This window comes from Rutilus rutilus (genome assembly GCF_951802725.1).
Source record: "Rutilus rutilus genome assembly, chromosome: 7".
NCBI classification, from domain to species: domain Eukaryota; kingdom Metazoa; phylum Chordata; class Actinopteri; order Cypriniformes; family Leuciscidae; genus Rutilus; species Rutilus rutilus.
The window spans coordinates 17,597,792-17,617,331 of NC_140221.1; the positions used below are offsets into that span (position 1 = coordinate 17,597,792).

The 19,540-nt window shown below is 38.0% G+C and overlaps 1 protein-coding gene across 9 annotated transcripts in view; it reads left to right on the forward strand.

The window, feature by feature from the left end:
• Positions 1-19,540, forward strand: part of mctp1a (multiple C2 domains, transmembrane 1a) — a 187,207-nt gene that overhangs the window by 108,175 nt on the left and 59,492 nt on the right. For 5 of the 9 annotated variants that reach the window (XM_084412900.1, XM_084412902.1, XM_084412907.1 and 2 more), the window contains exons 6-10: positions 1,841-1,879; positions 8,896-9,060; positions 9,168-9,298; positions 11,958-12,144; positions 18,494-18,587. In XM_084412900.1, coding sequence (XP_084269026.1) covers positions 1,841-1,879; positions 8,896-9,060; positions 9,168-9,298; positions 11,958-12,144; positions 18,494-18,587 — 616 coding nt within the window. The remainder of the gene's footprint in view (positions 1-1,840; positions 1,880-8,895; positions 9,061-9,167; positions 9,299-11,957; positions 12,145-18,493; positions 18,588-19,540) is intronic. The other 4 variants (XM_084412901.1, XM_084412903.1, XM_084412908.1 and 1 more) reach the window with 1 other exon arrangement.

Sequence of the window (19,540 nt, forward strand, 5' to 3'; positions counted from 1 at the left end):
GGAAATGTATTGGTAAAGGAAGTTTGGGAGCTCAGTAAAAACAAACAACAACAAAAAAAAAACTCTCTTTGATTTTCACTACCGTTCAAAGGTTTGGGGTCCTTTAAAAAAAAAAGAAAAAGAAATGAATAGTTTTTTTCAGCAGGAACACATTAAATTGATCAGTAGTGACAGTAAAGACTTTTACATTATTACAAAAAAATGTTTATTTCAGATAAATGCTGTAATCTTTCTATTCTTCGAGTATCCTGCAAAAAAAAAAAAAAAAAAAGGTTCCACAAAAATATTATGCAACTGTTTTTCAACATTGATAATAATAAGAAATGTTTCTTCAGCACCAAATCAGCATATTAGAATGATTTCTGAAGGATCATGTGACACTGAAGACTGGAGTAATGATGCTGTAAATTCAGCTTTGCCATCACAGGAATAAATTACATTTTAAAATATATTAAAATAGAAAACAGCTATTATACATAATAGTTTTACTGTGTTTTTGATCAAATTAATGTGAGCCTTGGTGAGCATACAAAAAATCATACCGACCCCAAACTTCTGAACAAAAGTATTTTCAGCCAAGGGTTTCAAATGGTTTTTCTAAGCAAATATATAGCATTTCACCCATTTGACCACAGTACAGAAGACTACAAATTTGTTTTCTGGGCTAGATGTGCCAATGTCTGACCTGGATGGTATTTCTATTGCAAACTTCAGGTATAAATCTATTGTCTAGAGAATATGCTCGGCATTGGCGGGCAGAATTTCAATGAGAGGAGATGAATCCAGTTACCTATTAGCCAGCTAGTTCGCTAACAAATGCACCCTGTCTTTACATAGAGCCTAATGCAGTCATATATCTTGTTTTTGCATATAGTAATTGTTGCTCTGGATGAAAGAGTACTTATTTCTCAGCATGTTTAACAGGGACACTGTGAGTTCATTGGGGAAATAAGGGTGTTTTATGTAGAACTATACCAAGAGAAACCTTATATTAGTAACTTAAGCTCTGAGTCAATGTAACAAACATTAAATAAGTATTCAAGGCAACCATCTTCTGATGTTTATTCTGCCTGATTAGTCTGATCAAAACATGATAGTGGCTAAATATGGTTTGGAATACTAAAGAACTGTATATGGTACCATATATATAATACACTGTGTTTATATATTATGTTTCTTGAAATGTATTATGTGAAGCAGGATGAAAATGCAATGAAAAACACTTCATGCAGTAGTATGCTACTTTGTGACGTGACATTTTGTGGAATCCAGTTCATCATCACAGAAATAAATATGGATATTTTTAATTTATAATCTTAAAAAAAAAGTTTTGGCAGCAAATAATATTTTTAGTATCTCTTTCTCAACGTATTTAAGATATTACTTGTGGTTTCCGGAAGTGAAACATCAGTACATTGCATTGTGGGATACAGTGATCTTTGCAGGGTGCATACTGTGCATATTAAACAGAATATAAGCAGGATGACCTCAACAATTAATTATGATCCAACCACTTATAACACCTCTATGGATATCTCTCTCTCTCTCTCTGTGTGTGTGTGTGTGTGTGTGTGTGTGTGTATAATGGGTATGACTTGACTTAGTGTTGGTCAACTAACAAAGCTTTGAACGACAACATTTTCAGATTTTCTCAGTTTCTGTGTGATTTAGTAGTTTTATTAGCTTATAATGGCTGCCCCCAGACCATAGCTCCCCCAGGCTGCCTCCTTATGACCCCTTGACTCTTCTGAACTGTATTCAGACTGGCTGTCAGGTTCACCTCTAACACCCTGTTAGAGAGGGCAAGGGGTGGCTTTATAACGCTTTGTCTCATTCACAGACCATGCTTATGAGAAGGAGCTGGAAACGATCCAGTAAGGTAATAACAGCATGAACTGATCCCTGCCTTCTCCAATTCTCTGCTCAGACTGAAGAGGGCAGTGACCCCAGTCCTTTTCATTTTTTACCCCTGCTTACTTTTTTTCAGTTGTAAAACCGGCTTTTGCTGACTTTATTTTCTATGTGCTGCAATATGCAAGGTAAGAAACGCTGCCATCTGGTGTACAGATAATAAAGTGCACCTTTTTCAAGTGCTTTGTCCTGCCTTTAAATTTAAGGCTGAAATCAGATCCAAATTCAGGGCTGCTATAGTTTCCTTTGTGTATTGTAGCAACTGACTGAGAAAATAAAGCATTCTCTGTTCTTGCCATCTTCATATTGCATTGACTGCACGGTGCATGTGCTGCAGTGTCCTGTGAGGAGATAATGCACTTTATCATTGTTGTACACTTTAAAAGTGTACTTGATAACAATGAATATGCAGGATGTGATCAGAGCAACCACTTATTTATAATCTGGTGATTTTAAATATGTGTTCTTCTCTTACCTTGAAAATTATGCATATTTTGCCTGATTTAATGCCTCATAACATTATTATTATTATTTTTTTTTTTTCTTGGTAAATTTGTGTGGTGGGTCTGTGAACAATATCTTTTTCTAAATAAAACATTACATTTTTTGCTCTTTATTTCATTGCTTTATCTATACATCCAAATGACAGTTTTGGTCTCTGAACTTGATATATTTATATGAAATCTTATCATTAACTAAAATGATTAACATTTAAATAAAGCTGAAATAAAATAAAATAAAAATATTAGATTATAATCAGAAATGTTGCCTTGGAAACTAACTGAAGAAAATGTAAGTTGAAGCACTAAAAAAAAAAATCTAATTAAACTGAAAATATAAAAATATTAATACAATTATAATATAATATAATACTAAAATAACACTTAAATATTTTTCAGGAGTAAATATTTTAAAAAGTTCTCAAAATAGCTGGCTGAATCATTATTTTCCTGTTGATCACTGTTTGAAACAATCTGTATTGTAAAGCGTTAAAAAGATAAAAGTGATTGACAGGTAATAATCAAATATTCCTTTTTTTTTTTTTAAGCGTTAAGCTGTTCCTTGTCATCCTCACTATTGATCTTTAAGTTAAAATTCTGTTATAGTTTTACATTTATTTCCATATTATTTTCTTCCTTGTGTTGTGAATGGATTTTGTACTGTATGAAAGTGGCATGTTGGTCTGGGACGGGAATAATGTACTATATTCTCTTTGTCTCTGGTTCATACGTGCATGTGTGAAGCAGACCATTCTGTTGCCTGCTAAGTGAAAGTCCTAGTTTCAGTGGTAATTTGTGGTCTTCAAGTGGAGTCCCAGTTTAAAACATTTCTAACACGCAACCTAGTTGCATTGATTTGCGCTACTCAAGAGAACAAAATGCACAGCTCTCAGCTGCATGTTCCCAGCAGAGGTCAAGTAACTCCTATTTTGTTTAGTCTAATGTTAGAGCCCAACTTTCAGAGAGGCCCAGAAACATGAAAGTGGCTCTCCAGCATGTGGATAAGGACGTCCTGCTGAAAGGCTTACCCTACCCAAGCCTTTGAAACTCCAAAGTGGGCCATGTTGGCTGGGACTCGGGAATACTGTAACAGCGCTACGATAACTACTTTTACACTGCTTGCGGTGCACACTAGGGTGTTTCTTCTATTTATACTCCCTATTTCTCTTTCATTTCCAAAATACTGTAAACGATGATCTCTGTATATGCAAATCAATTTGTAATTGATACATCTCCAAAATTAAGATTTCTGCTCTGATATACAGTATGAATTTAAAGAAAACTCCACCCTGAAGTTCGTGCAAGAACAAAACTTATGCTAACGCAGCTGTTAGTCAAAATTAAGATTTTTTATATCCAGTTTGACTTAATCTGCTTCATGATTTTTGTTTTTCTCCCTGTATCATTTCAGTGAGATAATACAGCCTTTTTATTCACTATTTGGGAACATCACATCAAAAATGAGCTTCTTATTTTTGGTCCGTGTCATTGGCAGAGCTCTGGATGCTCATGTTAACCCACACACAAACACAAACATAATCACTTTACAGTGGTTGTGTAGAGTCAGCATATTGTACGAATATCTGGAGAGAATGTCATTAGCTGCCTGCTTTTAACATCAAAGGTGTGGGGGTTTTTTTCAGAAAGGGTTTACTCTGAGTTTAATGAAATGCATTTTAAACAAGAAACATTTTAATAAGGACTCTATATTAATTAAGCACAGAGATATCAGTTAAAATAGTTTGTTTGGCAAGTGTCTTGGTGTGCTGAAGTCAAGAAGATATCTGATGCTTCAAAGACTGCATTTGCTTTGGAGTTATTGGAATAATCCCCAAAAAAATCATATTTCAACAGCAAAAAAAAGAAGAAGAGAGAAATAAGCCACTTTTCCACCATCTGGTCGAACGGTTCTCATTTCGTAACCGTTCCATTCCGTGCCGATCCGGGCCAGCCGGTACGGTTACGGTTTCATTTTCCACTGTGGGGCTGATAATTGCCGCTCTTTGGAAAGTAATACAAACTTGCAGTCATTGCCTAGGTAACGTGACGGTTTACTGTGTTTACGTCACTCAAATAGCGCGTTTAACCAGTTACAGAGAAACAGATAGCCAGGCAACAGACAAAGTGACCAATCCTGAGTAGTGACGTCACTTCACGGATTCTAAAAGAATTCCAGGCCGAGAACGGTTTGTAGTTGTGTGCCGTACAGTACCAGGCTCAAGTGGAAACACAACTGGAACCGTTCCTTACCATTCTCAGAACCGTTTGGCCCGACGGTGAAAAAGCGGCTATAGTCTCGGCTACTGGTGTAACTCTTGTTCCCTGATGGAGGGAACGGAGACAAAAAAATAAAGTCAAAATAGCGACACTAGGGGTTACCCTTGAGTCCCAAACACCTCTGACATATTCAGAAAAGACCAATGGAATTGGTGTGTGGAATTTGCATGCCAGGCCACGCCCGCGAACATACAGGTATATAAGGCTTGCACACACACTTCAGTTTTGTTCTGAGGAGCCAAGACAGCATCTCAACCCCTCAGTGAGAGTTCAAGTTGTGGCAGGAGGGACACAATGTCTCCGTTCCCTCCATCAGGGAACGAGGGTTACACCAGTAACCAAGACATTCCCTTTCTGTCTGTAACTTTCGACGATGTGTCGAAATACTGACACTAAGGGGTCTCTATACTAAACACCACAGCTTGAACTGTCACGAGGCATGGCGGTGCAAATGCGGGCCTAGCCACCACAAAATTCTGCGTCAATCCGAATCAATCCGAATCAACATTCACAGAACTAGGATTAGTCGCAACCCACCGCCTTTTTTCGGTACAATGAAGGAAGGGCTTTGTAAAACCCCTTCTTTATCCCGGCTGGAGGGACAGGCTCTATTGCGTCCTTCACCAGTAGGGCCGCATCCGCCGCACCCAAGACAGTGTGCTTGCCTGCCACCGAATCGTGATTGCTCTGATGACCCATCACGATGGCGCCAGAGGTGTCAGAGGAACAACTGTTTTTGACATCTGTGGTAGAAATGCTGCATCCTGGCTACCCTCGTCAACGAGCAGAGGAGCCTGCCTCGTGGCATCTTTCCGAGGCAATAATTCTAATCGCCTCAGTCTGCTTTTCTACTGCCGAGAACTGCTGGGCAAAGTCCTCTAGAGAAGGAAAGTGAAAAGGCCACCCCGTGAGATAGGGTGTAGAGAAAGCGCACTTTGTCAAGCTCCCTCACCTCTACAAGGCTAGCCAAGGATGGCATTCTAGGTCCATGAATGTGGACATCGTCTGGCCGAGAGACCGCGTCGTGACTTTAGTTGCTCTGAGAGCAACCACAGTTGCAAACACAGTTCCCGCATCAATCTCGGCTTAACACTACCCTCGTGCAGCTCTTTCAGAGGTTTTGCCTGATGGACCTGCAGGATCGCCATGACATGCAGGGAAGAGGCGACCTGTCCAACGGCACTATAAGCCTTCATCCCTAAGTAGGAATTAGTTTTACAGGCCGTTCCACCAGGTGGTAGCGTTTATCTGTACACCCTGAATAGAGAGACCGCTTTTGTGGTGAAATCCAGCAGTAGATGCTCTATTGCAGAGGTAAATGGATTTTTTTCTCTTGCGAGAAGATGCTGGCTTAGGTTCCGAAGAACAAAGCTGATGTGTGTTTGCAAGCCTGCCTGCCTGCCTTATATACCTGTATGTCTGGGGGCGTGGCCTGGCATGCAAATTCCACACGCCAATTCCATTGTTTTTTTCTGAATACATCAGAGATGTTTGAGACTCTCAAGTCGGCCCCTACTGTCGCTATTTCGACACAATGTCGAAAGTGACCTACGGAGAGGGAAGTTAAATTTCACAAAGTAAAGTGTATTAAAGTTAGCCTGGTAATTACCAAACTCTGCTACTTCGCTTTGCTTCGTAGACAGAGTCTGGTATGGCATAATTGAAAAGCGTTTTCTTTCTCGCGGGGAGGCGCTTGTCTGAAGTTTAAAATCATTGGTTCCCGTAAGCCAATCACATAACGTTTGGTTATGGCGCGTGTTATGCGCATGCTCAGCCGCATCTAACTTCCACTGTAAACACATGTAGTATGATGCGAAAACAAAACCATCGAGCGAAATACCGGAGTGAACATGGCTGTGAACGACTTTTGCAGATTATGTGAAGTAAATCTACGCATCCACGGTACAATCAGTGTCTACGTCACGGCTCTCAGCCCGCCCTCTGTTCGTTGATTGGCCGGCTGTTTTCAGGCCGGAGGAAAATGGAAAGCTATTACGCTGTCTCAGACTGAGTACAGAAGCGAAATGAAATTGAGCGGAAGTAAGAAGTCTGACGTAGTCAGGCTATATTAAAGTCCCCCGTGGTGAAAATCAAACTTTTAATGTTGTTTGTATGTCTATGTGGTGTTTTTAATATGCTTTAAGACAAACCATGTGCAAATTTATAAGTCGGCACCATTGCTGAGTATTTTCTCCTTAAAACTGCAGTGAACCAAAGACAGTCTCAAAAAACGTGGTTTGAAATCGCTGGTGTTTCTTACGTCACAAACTACCTTGTAACCAATCACGTCAACGTGTGATCGACAACGAGCAAATCTCTGAGCTGGTGTGAGTGAGTAGAGGTGGGGCTAATTTGCATATTCATAGAACTGCATATACTGAATGAGGCAAGGGTGTGGAGTTACATTCAAGCTATTTTAAGACATGAAGAATTTTTTTTTTTCAAGGAAAAAACTTTTAAATATGTAATTTTGGTGATCAAAGATGAGTTTTAAGGGATCCCATTATTGACTATAGTGGGACTTTAAGACTAAACATTTTTGCATCTTAATTTTGTTTTCATGTTAAAGTGATAGTTCACACAAAAATGTTAAATTCTGTCATCATTTACTCACTCTGAAGTTGTTCCAAACCCGTATATACTTCTTTCTTCTGCTGAATACAAACGAAGATATTTTGAAATCGGTAATCTAACAGTTGATGGGCCCCATTGACTTCCATATCATTTTTTCCCCTCCATACTATGGAAGTCAATGGGGTCCACCAACTGTTTGGTTACCCATATTCTTCAAAATATCTACTTTTGTGTTCAGCAGAAGAAAGAAATTCATACAGGTTTGAGACAATTTGAGGGCGAGTAAATGATGACAGAATGTTTATTTTTGGGTGAATTATCCCTTTAATTGGGACAATTAAACCCTACTTAGTGTCTTTTATTCTCTCATTATTGTAAGGCATAAATAAATATATGGTAAACATTTTTTTTTTATAATGCTAGTATTTGTTGTACTACATTTAATTTATTCTTGATTTTTTTAAAAAAATCTTCCTACAATAGGCTTAATTTTCTGTTCTGCAAAATTAATACTGACTTTTTTTTATTTAATTGTGGATTAAATATAACCTAAATATTTTTTCATGAGATTCACCCTATATGTGGACTGTCTGGATCTTAGAAGAGGTTGAGGAGACTTCTGTTGTTTATTTCATACCCTACCATTCAAAAGTTTGGGGTCAGTAGGATTTTATACAGCAAGAATGAATTAAATTGGTAATCCGTGACAGTAATGACTTTAAAAATATTAAAGAAGATTCCTATTTCATAGAAATGCTGTTTTTATTTATTTATTTTTTTACTTTCTATTAATCAAAGAATCCTGCAAAAACAACAACAACAAAACACTGTGGTCATGGTTGTAACGACAGCACCAGTAATATTGACGGCACGCGCAAGAAAACGGATAAGTAATGTACAGAATCAAATTCACAAATATTACACCATTTAAACATTATTAACATACATACTAAGTTACTAAACAATCTTTGTCAAAAATACACTTGTTTGTTCACAGTTTGAACGTTCTTGTTTCTTTGTTGTTTAATTTCAAGATCTGAATTATCCATTGTAACTTACTGAGCTTATTATTGCCACACTTTGTGTTTGTTGTTCTAGCCGCGACGTCGCAGAAAAACAGAAACCGTTTCTAAAATAGAATCGGCAGGTTAAGACAAAAACTCCTATTAACATGGAAAATATACCTTTTATCGACGATACCGTCGATACCTTCGCGACGCGTGTAGTTAGGACACGGTGTTAGAGACTTCTTTCAAAAACATTTAAAAAAATCTTACTGACCTCAAACATTTGCACAGTAACGTTAGCGTATGTTCATGTTTTACTTGAGGAAAGATACCGTTGACACACTGATGTCTGTGTTTGCTGATGTCTGTGTTTGTCTCTGTTTTTGCAGTGCTGTGCATTCTCTCTGTTTATGTTTTCCTTTCTTACCTCAAAATATGTCTTTCATGTCGCTGACCTTAATGCACTCTTGTACATTGCATTTTTGACCACAAACACATTAATGTTTGCTGTTCACATTTAATTTTTTGCGTCTTTTTTAGTAATTTCACTGACTTTCTCTTCACATTGGATTGTATCCTGCCTGACGTGAGTATGTGTCTGGGTGTGTGTTTGTGTCACATTGCAGCATCAGAGTCTGAGGTTATCAGACATTCACAGGAAGGCTCAGCTGTGGAGAGGCATAGTTAGCATCAGTCTCATTGAGGCCCATAACCTCCAGCCTATGGATGCCAATGGCCTCAGTGACCCTTATGTCAAATTCAGAATGGGACATCAAAAGTACAAAAGTAAGGTATGGTCCACATGAGCTGTGTATTCCAGTAGTTTGTTGTTCATTTGAGACTTTTTCTTTCATGTAATGTAAATTCTAATCGAGCGTGTTTCTTTTCTGCTGTGCAGACGATACCAAAAACACTAAACCCCCAGTGGAGAGAGCAGTTTGACTTCCACCTGTTTGATGAACAGGGTGGTTTCATTGACGTCACCGTCTGGGACAAAGATGCTGGGAAGAAAGATGACTTTATGGGCAGGTTGGTCATGCACTTGGCTTTTATTGTGTATCTATATGGAGTTTTGTTATTCTCATGCTCTCATGGTCTGATCTGATTAATTATATCCCTTAAATATTATAGCTTTTTGGAAACATGAGGATATGATGTTCACTGCAGCAATATGAGGAGGGGGTCAAAAAGACCTATTTGTTTTTAAAGGAACTTACTATGCTTTTTAGCAGTGGCTCTCAGCAAACTTCCAAAGGGGCTGCAAGATGACTCTAATTATTTAAAATAAGACAAAAAAACGATTTTAAATCAACTAAAACACCTAAAAATCAAGAAGTAAACTGAAATAATTTTTCAGAAATAATTTTAATTGAACAAATGTATTTGTTTTTTTGTTTGTTTGAAAACCTGGATATGGACATTTAGCGTGATTTTTAGACCTGGGAAAGTCATGCAAAATAAATCTTAAAACAGATTTAAAAACTTGGACATTTCTATGCAATTTTCTAGTTATGTCAAGCCCTAAAATATTTTGAGTTGGAAATATAGAGAAATTGCCATTTGTGAGTTAAAAAAACAAACAAATCAAACTCTTTGTTTGTGAAATTTTAGGCTTTGATTTCAGAAGTTTATACTGTATGTTTCATAGTGGGCGAAGCAAACAAGATATTTTGCCGCATTTAGCTTGTTTCGACTTTTGATTAGTGGGATTTTCTGTAATGTAGTTTTTCACCTTGAATTCTGCTGTAAAACATGATTATTTTTTAAAAGTAAGTTAAAATAATGCAGGCTAACTACTTTAAATAGTATTGATTAACAACCTTGTATAGCCTACAGTAAGGCAGTCTTTAAAGGTCTATTCAAAAATTAATTTCCCTATAGAGAAATTGAATGGAGTTTTTGTTTTGGGAGCCTGAATGTTGCACTCAATTAAATAACATGTTTGCTGTATATCGCAGCTAAAGTCATTCATGCTCCAGTCTGAACTGTCCTCTCATAGACAGTTCCTGTGTGTGTGTGTGTGTGTGTGTGTGTGTGTGTGTGTGTGTGAAAGAAAGAGGGTCTAGAGGGTCTTCGAGAGACTCAGCCTCTGACAAAACCCCATTAGAAGTGACAGTAGAGTTAATGGCTGTGCGATGTGGGAATGAGGCAGCAGTTTACTTAGTTTCCTGTCTGTCCCCTACACCAGTCCTCCAGCTTACAGTCGTTCATAGAGGTGGCATGTCAGGATCGGTCGGGTGGCATTCTTGTAATTGGCTATTTCCCCCCTTTAAACACTCATCTGCTTGAGTTGTTCAGCACTGATGTTCACATTATTTGCCCCATTCAGGATCAATTGAAGCTTTCAGAAGCCAGTGATGTTCCTGTAGAGAAAAACACATTGTCACAGTGGGAACAAGCAGAGGAATATTTATGAAATATTTGCTGAGAACAAACTGTATTAGCAGTTATTTAGCCGTCTCTCTTGTGCTTTCTTTCTGCCTCTTGCACTTTACTTTTTCTCTCTTCTTCTCTAGTAGCAAACTAGAGTGTTGGAGAATGTTGATAAAAAGTGATCAGTTTCTAAATCCGATAATAAATCGTAACAGGTTTTTATAATCACAAAGAATAATCACATTAAAGTAGGTCTCATATACAGTTCCACTATAATTTTACACATCCATACACTACCTTTCAAAAGCTTCTTTTTTTATGTTTTTGAAAAAGTATTATTATTATTTATGTTGACAACAGTTGTGCTTCTTAATAGTTTTGTCGAGACCATGCTAATTTTTTTCAGGATTCTTTGATAAATAGAAAGGTCAAAGAATGACATTTATTTGAAATAAAAATCTTTTGTAACATTATGCATTTCTTTACTGCCACTTTTGATAGTTTTAAGCCATCCTTGCTGAATAGTTCTTTCATTCAGAAAACTTTTTCTTTTAAATCATAATACATTCTTTACATTTCAGTTTTGACTTGGAAATGACTAAATCATTTCTTCCCCAACACAAACTCACCTGTCATGTCAACATCACTTTTAATTTCCACCATTAAACTTCACAGAGTATTTGTACTTTTGTTTTTGACCAAATGAAAGAGCCACATTTAACAAGAGTGCCATTTTTAACAAAACCAACATTTTTGTCAATTTATAGTTAATTTACTTGTTTACCAAGGAGAGAACAGTGTCAGTGAAGAGCTTGAGATGAAGTATCAGATTTTGCTCAAATTATGACAAAAGTTTAGAAGTAGTATGTAATTGTACTTTATGTATTTAGAAAACATAAAATGCTAGCAATAAAGTTTGCTTTAGCATAGCAAAGGAGACAGCCATTTTTTGTGCAAATGTCCTTTCTGCATTTTCATTGCTGTCATTTCCATTACAAAATAACGATTTTGAGTAAATTACATTAGTGTATAACCGTTCGAGTGATGGGGAAAAAAATTATAGAACGTAGTTTAATTTCTCAAAGGCAGCATGATGCCCTCAGTAAAATAAATACCCATTTGTTTAACATTTTGTTTAGATTACTCCCAATGCTGGTGATTTAGGCCTAGCTTTTCCTTTGTTTCTCTCACTGCAATGTCAGTTTCTTTATTTTCTATTGTGTCTTTCTATTGTCTTACACATGAAAACCTGTTAGACATATATGTTTGTGATATGATGATTATGATGGTGTGTGTGTGTGTGTGTGAGTTTCAGGTGCCAGGTGGACCTCTCTCTTCTGTCAAAAGAGTGCACACACAGACTGGACATACCTCTGGATGAGGGCGAGGGCACGCTGGTGCTGCTGGTCACCCTCACAGCCTCTGCTGCTGTCTCCATCGCTGACCTGTCTGTCAACATATTGGACGACCCCAGTGAGAGGAAAGAGATTCTTCACAGATATGTAAGGACAAAGCTCTTACATTCATAACACTGGGAGTGTACAGCCAGCAATAATTATGACTTGATAAACATGCTAAATAGCATCTTAAAGGGATAGTTCACCCAAAAATGAAAATCCTGTCATCATTTACGCACCCTCATGTCAGTCTGAACCCACAAGGCTTTCATTCATCTTTGGAACACAAATGAAGGTATTTTTTTTATAAAAGGAATTTCTGTCCCTCCATTGACAGTCTAAGCAACTACCACTTCAAAAACTACGCTTCAAAAAGTCCATAAAGAGAAAAACTAATTTCACATATAAACATTCATCAACGCACACATCAGATATGGTAAAGGGAAGCTCAAGCATGCTTGCTTGGTAAAATGTTTAATGAATTTATTGGGTTGTTTTAAATATTAAACATCACATCATAACACTAGTTATATGTAATACATTTTACTAAATGACACCAATGATCAGTAATGTAAACAATCGGTCATGATCATTTTTCTTGAAAAAAAAACAAAACAACAGGATGCTTTTAAGAAAATATTTGAGATCTTAAGAATTTTGAAAAATTTTACAAACTTCTTTGAATTTATCTTAAGAGACTTCTTTCTCAAGAAGATTTTGTTCTAGGTCTAAATGTTTTTGATAATTATCACCAGGTTTAAGATAAGCTTATGCTATTTTTCGATAAATGTCTCTATAGAGTCATTTAGTAGGTGTTTTAGAGTGACACCTCATCATTTACTCCAAACTTTCTGTCCCTATATCATTAAAAATAGTGTTCTGTTAAAGTACCGTATTGAAGTGTCCTCTCTCAGAGTATATGTGCCTCATATGCATAGATGGAGCTGAATTGCATCTCAGTTGGTGCTGGGTTCTCAGACCTGGCAGAACCTCAGCGATATGACCTCCTTTTGAAAAGCGCTCAACCTCTGGGGGCCAGAGATTGGTTCAGGCCTGTAGAGAGACGGATCGGGCCTCCCCGCTCTCTGAGGAAAGGGAGAGAGGTGCTGATTTGGGATAGAGAGCTGTGAAGGAGAGCAGTAGTGGGGGGCTGTGACAGGCTCTTTTCAGGCAGGGTGTGCTCTTGAAAGGCCCAGGCTGAAAGGAGCCCAGTGTCCCTATGCTGAGGCCTTTGGCCCATCATGGCCCCGAGGCCCTCCAGTCCTCACTCTAGCACAATGCTCTCAGCCTTTCGCTTTGTCTTTAGCCCATTAACCCTTCGTTCGCGGCTCTCCGCCACCTCTTTACATGCCAATAGCGAGGGACAGGGCTGAAACAAAAGGGCCACTTTTTGTTCACACTCTTGTCTGCTCGATACAGCTGCTCTCAGGGGTGTAACACGTCAGAAGATGCCTTTGAGTCGCAACCGTTTTTAGAGCCCCAACGTGTTTAGTTTTGCTTTCGTAGGCAGTGTGTTTCGCTAACCTGGTTCTTGGCGAAACATGGGTTTGTGCGCAATACTCTGCTCTAATTGAAGTGGGAAGTCATGCTGGGAGATGTGTTTGATCTTCGGTTAAGTACCAGTGGAAAACACTCCACAGGCCAAACGGCGGACGGGTGACCTACATAACCGTGCACATTACGGGCTAGCGGCATCATGCTCTGCGCCGCCACCTTGTCGCCCCACGTCCACTAGGAGGAGCTGTTGGATCAGAATTGGAAGGAGAAATTTGTGTCTTCTGACAAGGAAGAGGGGGGGAGATGGGGTACTGGTCGCTGAGATGGGAGGGGCTGGTGTGCAAAATGAAAAGAAAAGCTATTTCACCTTGCACAACACCAGTCTTTTTTTTTTGTGCAAAGGATAGATGTTCCGCTCCCTCATTCCCCACCCGCTCCCCCACCTTGTACTCTGCATCCAGGCATTCATTAGCACCCTAGCCTGCAGTCCGATGGGGACAGATATGCTCCAGAGTAGATGGGGCTAAATGGAGGATGGGACAGTGGATTAAAAAAAAAAGACTTTAATTTGTCCCCACTATTAGCATATTCCCCGTTCCCTGCTTGACACCCGTTCACAGAAGTGAATTTAATAGAGATGTACCTTATCAAGCGTGGCAGATAACAGAAAGTGCCGGTGTTAGTGCCGCACAATATGCCTTAAACAGATTATCCCAGGCAGGGTGGTGGTCCAGCCGTACGTGAAAGTGATGGGGCCAGGGGCACAAGTGAGAGCGTGGGCTTCCAACGTTTTCTACCTCTCTATCGCTGTTTGATCAGCTGTCTGAGGATAACCGAATAGCCACCCATAACTAGTTATCAACGCTGGCTGTTAAAGTGCTAGGGGGGCTGCCTCCAAACAAATAAAGTGTTTAAGAACGGGAGGTTGGGTGGTGGAGGTATAGAGATGCTGTGAAACTGCAGATGCTCCCAATTTAAACTGTGGATGCCCTCACTTGCCGGGGATGGGGGTTGGGGGGGGTTGCATAGAACACAATTAAGTATTTTAATGCAGCATTGCACCAGGCTCAGATACATCATTAAAGTGGAGGAGGCATATCAGATGGCTTTCAGTGCTTTGCATATAGGGTGTGTGGGCACAAGAGCTTTGTCAAGGTTTGTTAAAGGCACAGAATGAAGACGTCTGTCGCCGTTTACCTGTCATTCAGCACGTCATGCCACATCTCCAACTCTTTGATTTCCTCCACAAGCTTTACATGACATAGGCCTAGGCAAAATTCATGTTCGGTTTTCATTTAGCTTATGTAGACATTTCTGCCTAAAGGTGAGTTGGCTTGATTTTTCTGTGTGCGCGCAATAAATTGTTTATGAGATCGGTGAAAATTGGTAACACTTTACAGTAAGGTTGTATATGTTGAATTAGTTAAGGCAGTAGTTAAAATAAACAGTACTTGTACAACATTTATTAATCATGGGTAATGTTAATTTGATATTTATTTATTTATTTATTTATTGGCCAGCTAGCAAATAACAAAATAATAATAATGCATTATTTATTTATTTTGATTTACCTTTAATAAGTGCATAATAAACTATTAATTGACGATCCAACAATTAACAGTAATAATAATAATTCATTTATCTACATTTAATAAATGCATAAATACAACTATTGATGAGCTAATAATGAACAATATAATAGTAATTTAATCACAATAATGAATGAATAAAAGTATTCATTTATAAGAATTAACAAAGAACAATACTATAATATAATTGTATTAATTGAATTCATTAATTCACATTAATAAATTCATAACTATATGTTAGCCTTATTATGAGGTGTTTCCAAAACATTAGTTTATTTCTGTATTTTCATTCATAGATTTGCATTTAATCACATTCTTTGAGTCGTTCTGGATTTTAAAAATGAAAAGAATGAGCCTCAAATACGATCGCATCTTTTTTAGCGCTCATGGAGCTTAGTCTTTAAGCAGTTATTTCCCAATATTCCCAGAGAGGAAGACTGCATCTGTCTGCACTTCACAGCTGTTGTTGTAAGCTGAGAGAAATTATGCATTTTAATAGTAGTCAGGTGAGTGCGGGCGACTCGTGTGTAATGGACGTTAATGGGCATCAGGGCCAGGGTGACCTCTGCTGAAGTGGTGGCGCACAATTCCTCTCTGGCCCTGTCACTCGCTTCCAAATCAAAATGTGAACAAGTAAAGCAATGTGTGTGTGTGTATGTGTGTAAGGATGGGAAGTAGGAGGAAAGGAGTGAGAGAGCAGCAAAAAGAGAGAGGCAGGGAAGAGGGGGGTGGAAGCTGTTAGCATTCCATTTTTATTATGACATTTCACAGTCATCCGATTTAATGTCCCCTGACCGGATTGTCCGGCTGGAGACGGTGGGCTTGAAATGTTATTTAGAGCATTGATAAAAGGTGAGCGCCTGCGAGATGACAGCGAGTCATAAGGCTCCGCGCGGTGACATTCATTTTCTCCACAACAGAGATGGAATAAGACGTCACGGTGACAAGCTGTCACTCAAGACACAGCCCCGCCATCTCACCCCTCCCCTTCTTTCCCTTTTCGGTCCCTACTGTCTGGTTGGGGGTTAGAAGGGGTTCTGTGTGTGTGTGTGTGTGTGTGTGTGCGCAAGTGTTTATGTGCTACCCCTTTCCTGTAATGGGACTAAACCGCACTCCTCCTCAGCGTACCACATGAGTTGGCCTTGCCTTGCCGGCCCCAAAGCCGAGGGGGGTGGGAAAATATATTCTTCAGCCTTTCATTAAAAAAATAAAGAGGCCTCATCTCCCGAGCTTTTCAATCTCCTTGCCTGTCTTTTTAGGGGTCTGAAAAGCCAGCACCCTTTGCAAATCAGAAATTCCTCTGCTATGGAAATGCACCAGCTCCAAAAAAAAAAGCCACTTTTCTTCAAGGTTGCAATAATCATAAATAACAAGCCCTTGATATCTACTGAGAAATCATGTATTGAATGTATGTGGAAATATACATTTTCCCCCTCAATCATCACTTGGCTCTTCACTTGTGTGCTATCAGAGGATTTTTCAACAATAATATCGTTCGTAACAGGCGAAGGCAGTCCGAGTGTATAATGAATTAAGTCTGCAGCCTGGCCCTGCACTTGAGAATTCAAATTATAATTATTCCTCTGGGTATGTGCAGGGCTTATTGCCAAGAAGAGAATTAAAGTGAAGTCTCCAGTGCTTTTGAAGGCGCACCAGTGAGATTGTGTCATCTCTGTCAGTCCAGGTCCTTTCACTCAGCGCACATGAAAGTGTCCGTCTAGAAATGTCACAAGAGTTACTTCAACTTTCACTCTGTGGTTCATATGGAGGGAAGAAATGTACAGACATATTTTATTTAGTTGAGAACTTTCCATCATTGTGCATTTATTAGACGCACATGCACAGACGGTTTTATTGGTCAGAGGTTGCTTTTTTTTTTTATTGCTCAGGAGGCTTCTCAGCTTTGCGTCATTCAAAATCCTTAGGAGAAATTAAAACAGACATTTGAGACATTTGTTGGCTTAATTGTTTAGAGCTTTAAAAGTGAATTGACACATTAGAGCTAAGGAACCATCTATTTTAGAAGAATTAGGTACAGTAAAAAATATAGATTTGCAGACTTTGGTGTGACACAATTTGAATCATCATTGAGGTCTCTTTTAAAGCTTCAAAAAAAAGATTTTTTTTTTTTAGAAGAAAAAGTCAGAGGAACAAAGACTTAAGTCTGTTAAATGCGCTATCTAATTTGTGTAAGACTTTCTATGTTATATACTGTGTATATATATATATATATATATATGCGCTGTATACATACTTATTTTTGTTTGACAAAACTGTACACACTAAAAAATGTAGTGAAAAGGGAGGGGAAGAGAGAGAGAGAGAGAGAGAGATAGATTACTCATGCTGTGACCACACAGTTAGTGTGTGATGCCTAGTTTGTTTCATGGCTAAATGTCAGCCCCTTTAATGCTACAAAAGACACACAAAGGAACTGTAATGGAGTATTATGGTCTCTCAATGAGAGGCTTTTATCGGTATGAGCGTAATTGACTCGCTCATAAATCATGCTTAAGTGTCTTTGCTGATGCACTTGTCTTTGAGCAGTTTATCCTCCTCCCGAAGATTTACTGTTTTAGAAATTAGTGGCGTCTCTGCTAGTATTTTCTGTTTTACTTTTCGCTTAATTGCTCACAGTTATTAGTTATCTGAAACTGAATGACTAGAATAAGAAATTATTTTTTGGAGGAACATGGATGTGAGTATGGACACACATGCACTCTGATAGTGAATTGATATAACTTGGGTTTGACTGTTTTATTCATTTTTATTTTATTTTGTTTTGTTCATTTCTTTTCCTCTTCTCACTAATACCATTTTATATGCATTTGTATTTTAAATGCATCTGTATTTGTTCTAAATCATGCGTCTACGTAGAACAAGGGAATATTCATGTATCGGACCTCTAGACAAATGTATTCTAGTTGACTGATTTTTGTTTAATATTTATATAATTTTAATTCCGTAAGTAGTACGTTTTCTTGAGCTTTAAAAAAAACACAAAGTATTTATGCTAGCCGTGAAAAAAGTATTTGGACAATTATGCCACACTTCAAAATGTCAAATTGTCTTTACAGTATAAAACAAATGTCATTTCATAATTATATTACAAAGTGTTATTTAATGTATTTTACTGATATATATATAGCACAAACACAAGCAAGCGAAGTTAGTGCTAAGAAAAGATCTAGCAACATTTGTTTGAAGATGCCTTTTCTTTAATATTGTGTTATTGTGTGCTTTGAAATGCATTTATTTTTAAGCGACTTAAATGTTCAGATGCTTCTCAGCATTGTATTTCCTTAGCTGTGTGGATATGGAGTCTCATATACTCTCAAATGCTTTTTCCCCCTCTTTGACCTCAACAGAGTCTTCTCAGATCCTTTAACAATATTAAAGATGTGGGCATGGTGCAGGTGAAGGTGATCCGAGCGGAGGGGCTGATGGCAGCTGATGTTACAGGTAAGGAAAACCCTCCCACACACACACACACACACACACACACATATAGTTATCCTGACATATGATTTCTCACTCCGGTTTCCGTAGTTACTGATAAAGACTATCATTTCCCTTGGAATGGTCAGCAGGAGGCTGATAATATTGCATTCTGCTCTGTGCTAATGGATTGTTGGCTTCTGAGATCACTGTGCCTCTTAAAGGTTTTTTTTTTTTTTTTTTTTTTTTTTGTGTGTGTGTGAGTCTGCTCTGGTTTCCATTAATTCTTACTTTTAATTAGGTCTGCAGTGGACAGGCCTAGTTTCTGGCACTATGAATTATCAAGTTGAAAAAAAAAGGATCGGAGATGGTAGTCAATTGATTCTTATTCGGAGTCGGAGTGTGACATTAACAAACACACTCACCTTGAGTCATTCATTAATACTACACTAGAATTAAAATCTAAATGTATTAGATTTGTTTTTTTTGTTCTTTTTTTGCCATTTGTTTTGAGACTGTGACCTCATTGCAACTGAACCAGATGCTTTGTGTTATATTCAAATGAAGATATTTATGTGTGCCTTTTAACTGTGCTTAAAGTAATACACCACCTTTAAAAAGTTTAAGAGTCAGTACGATTTGTTTGTATAAAAAAGAAAGAAAAAAAATTAATACTTTACTTAGCAGCGATGCTTTAAATTGATCAAGTTATAGTGTTACAAAATATTTCTGTTTCAAACAAATGCTTTCTATTAATCAAAGAATCCTGAAAAACTACACAAAAATACTTTTCCACAAAAATACTAACCAGCACAACTGTTTTCAACATTAATAATAATAAGAAATGTTTCTTGAGCTCCAAATCAGCATATTATAATGATTTCTGAAGGATCATGTGACACTGAAGGCTAGAGTAATGATGCTGAAAATTCAGCTTTACCATCACATGGATAAAATACATTTTAAAAGCTATTAAA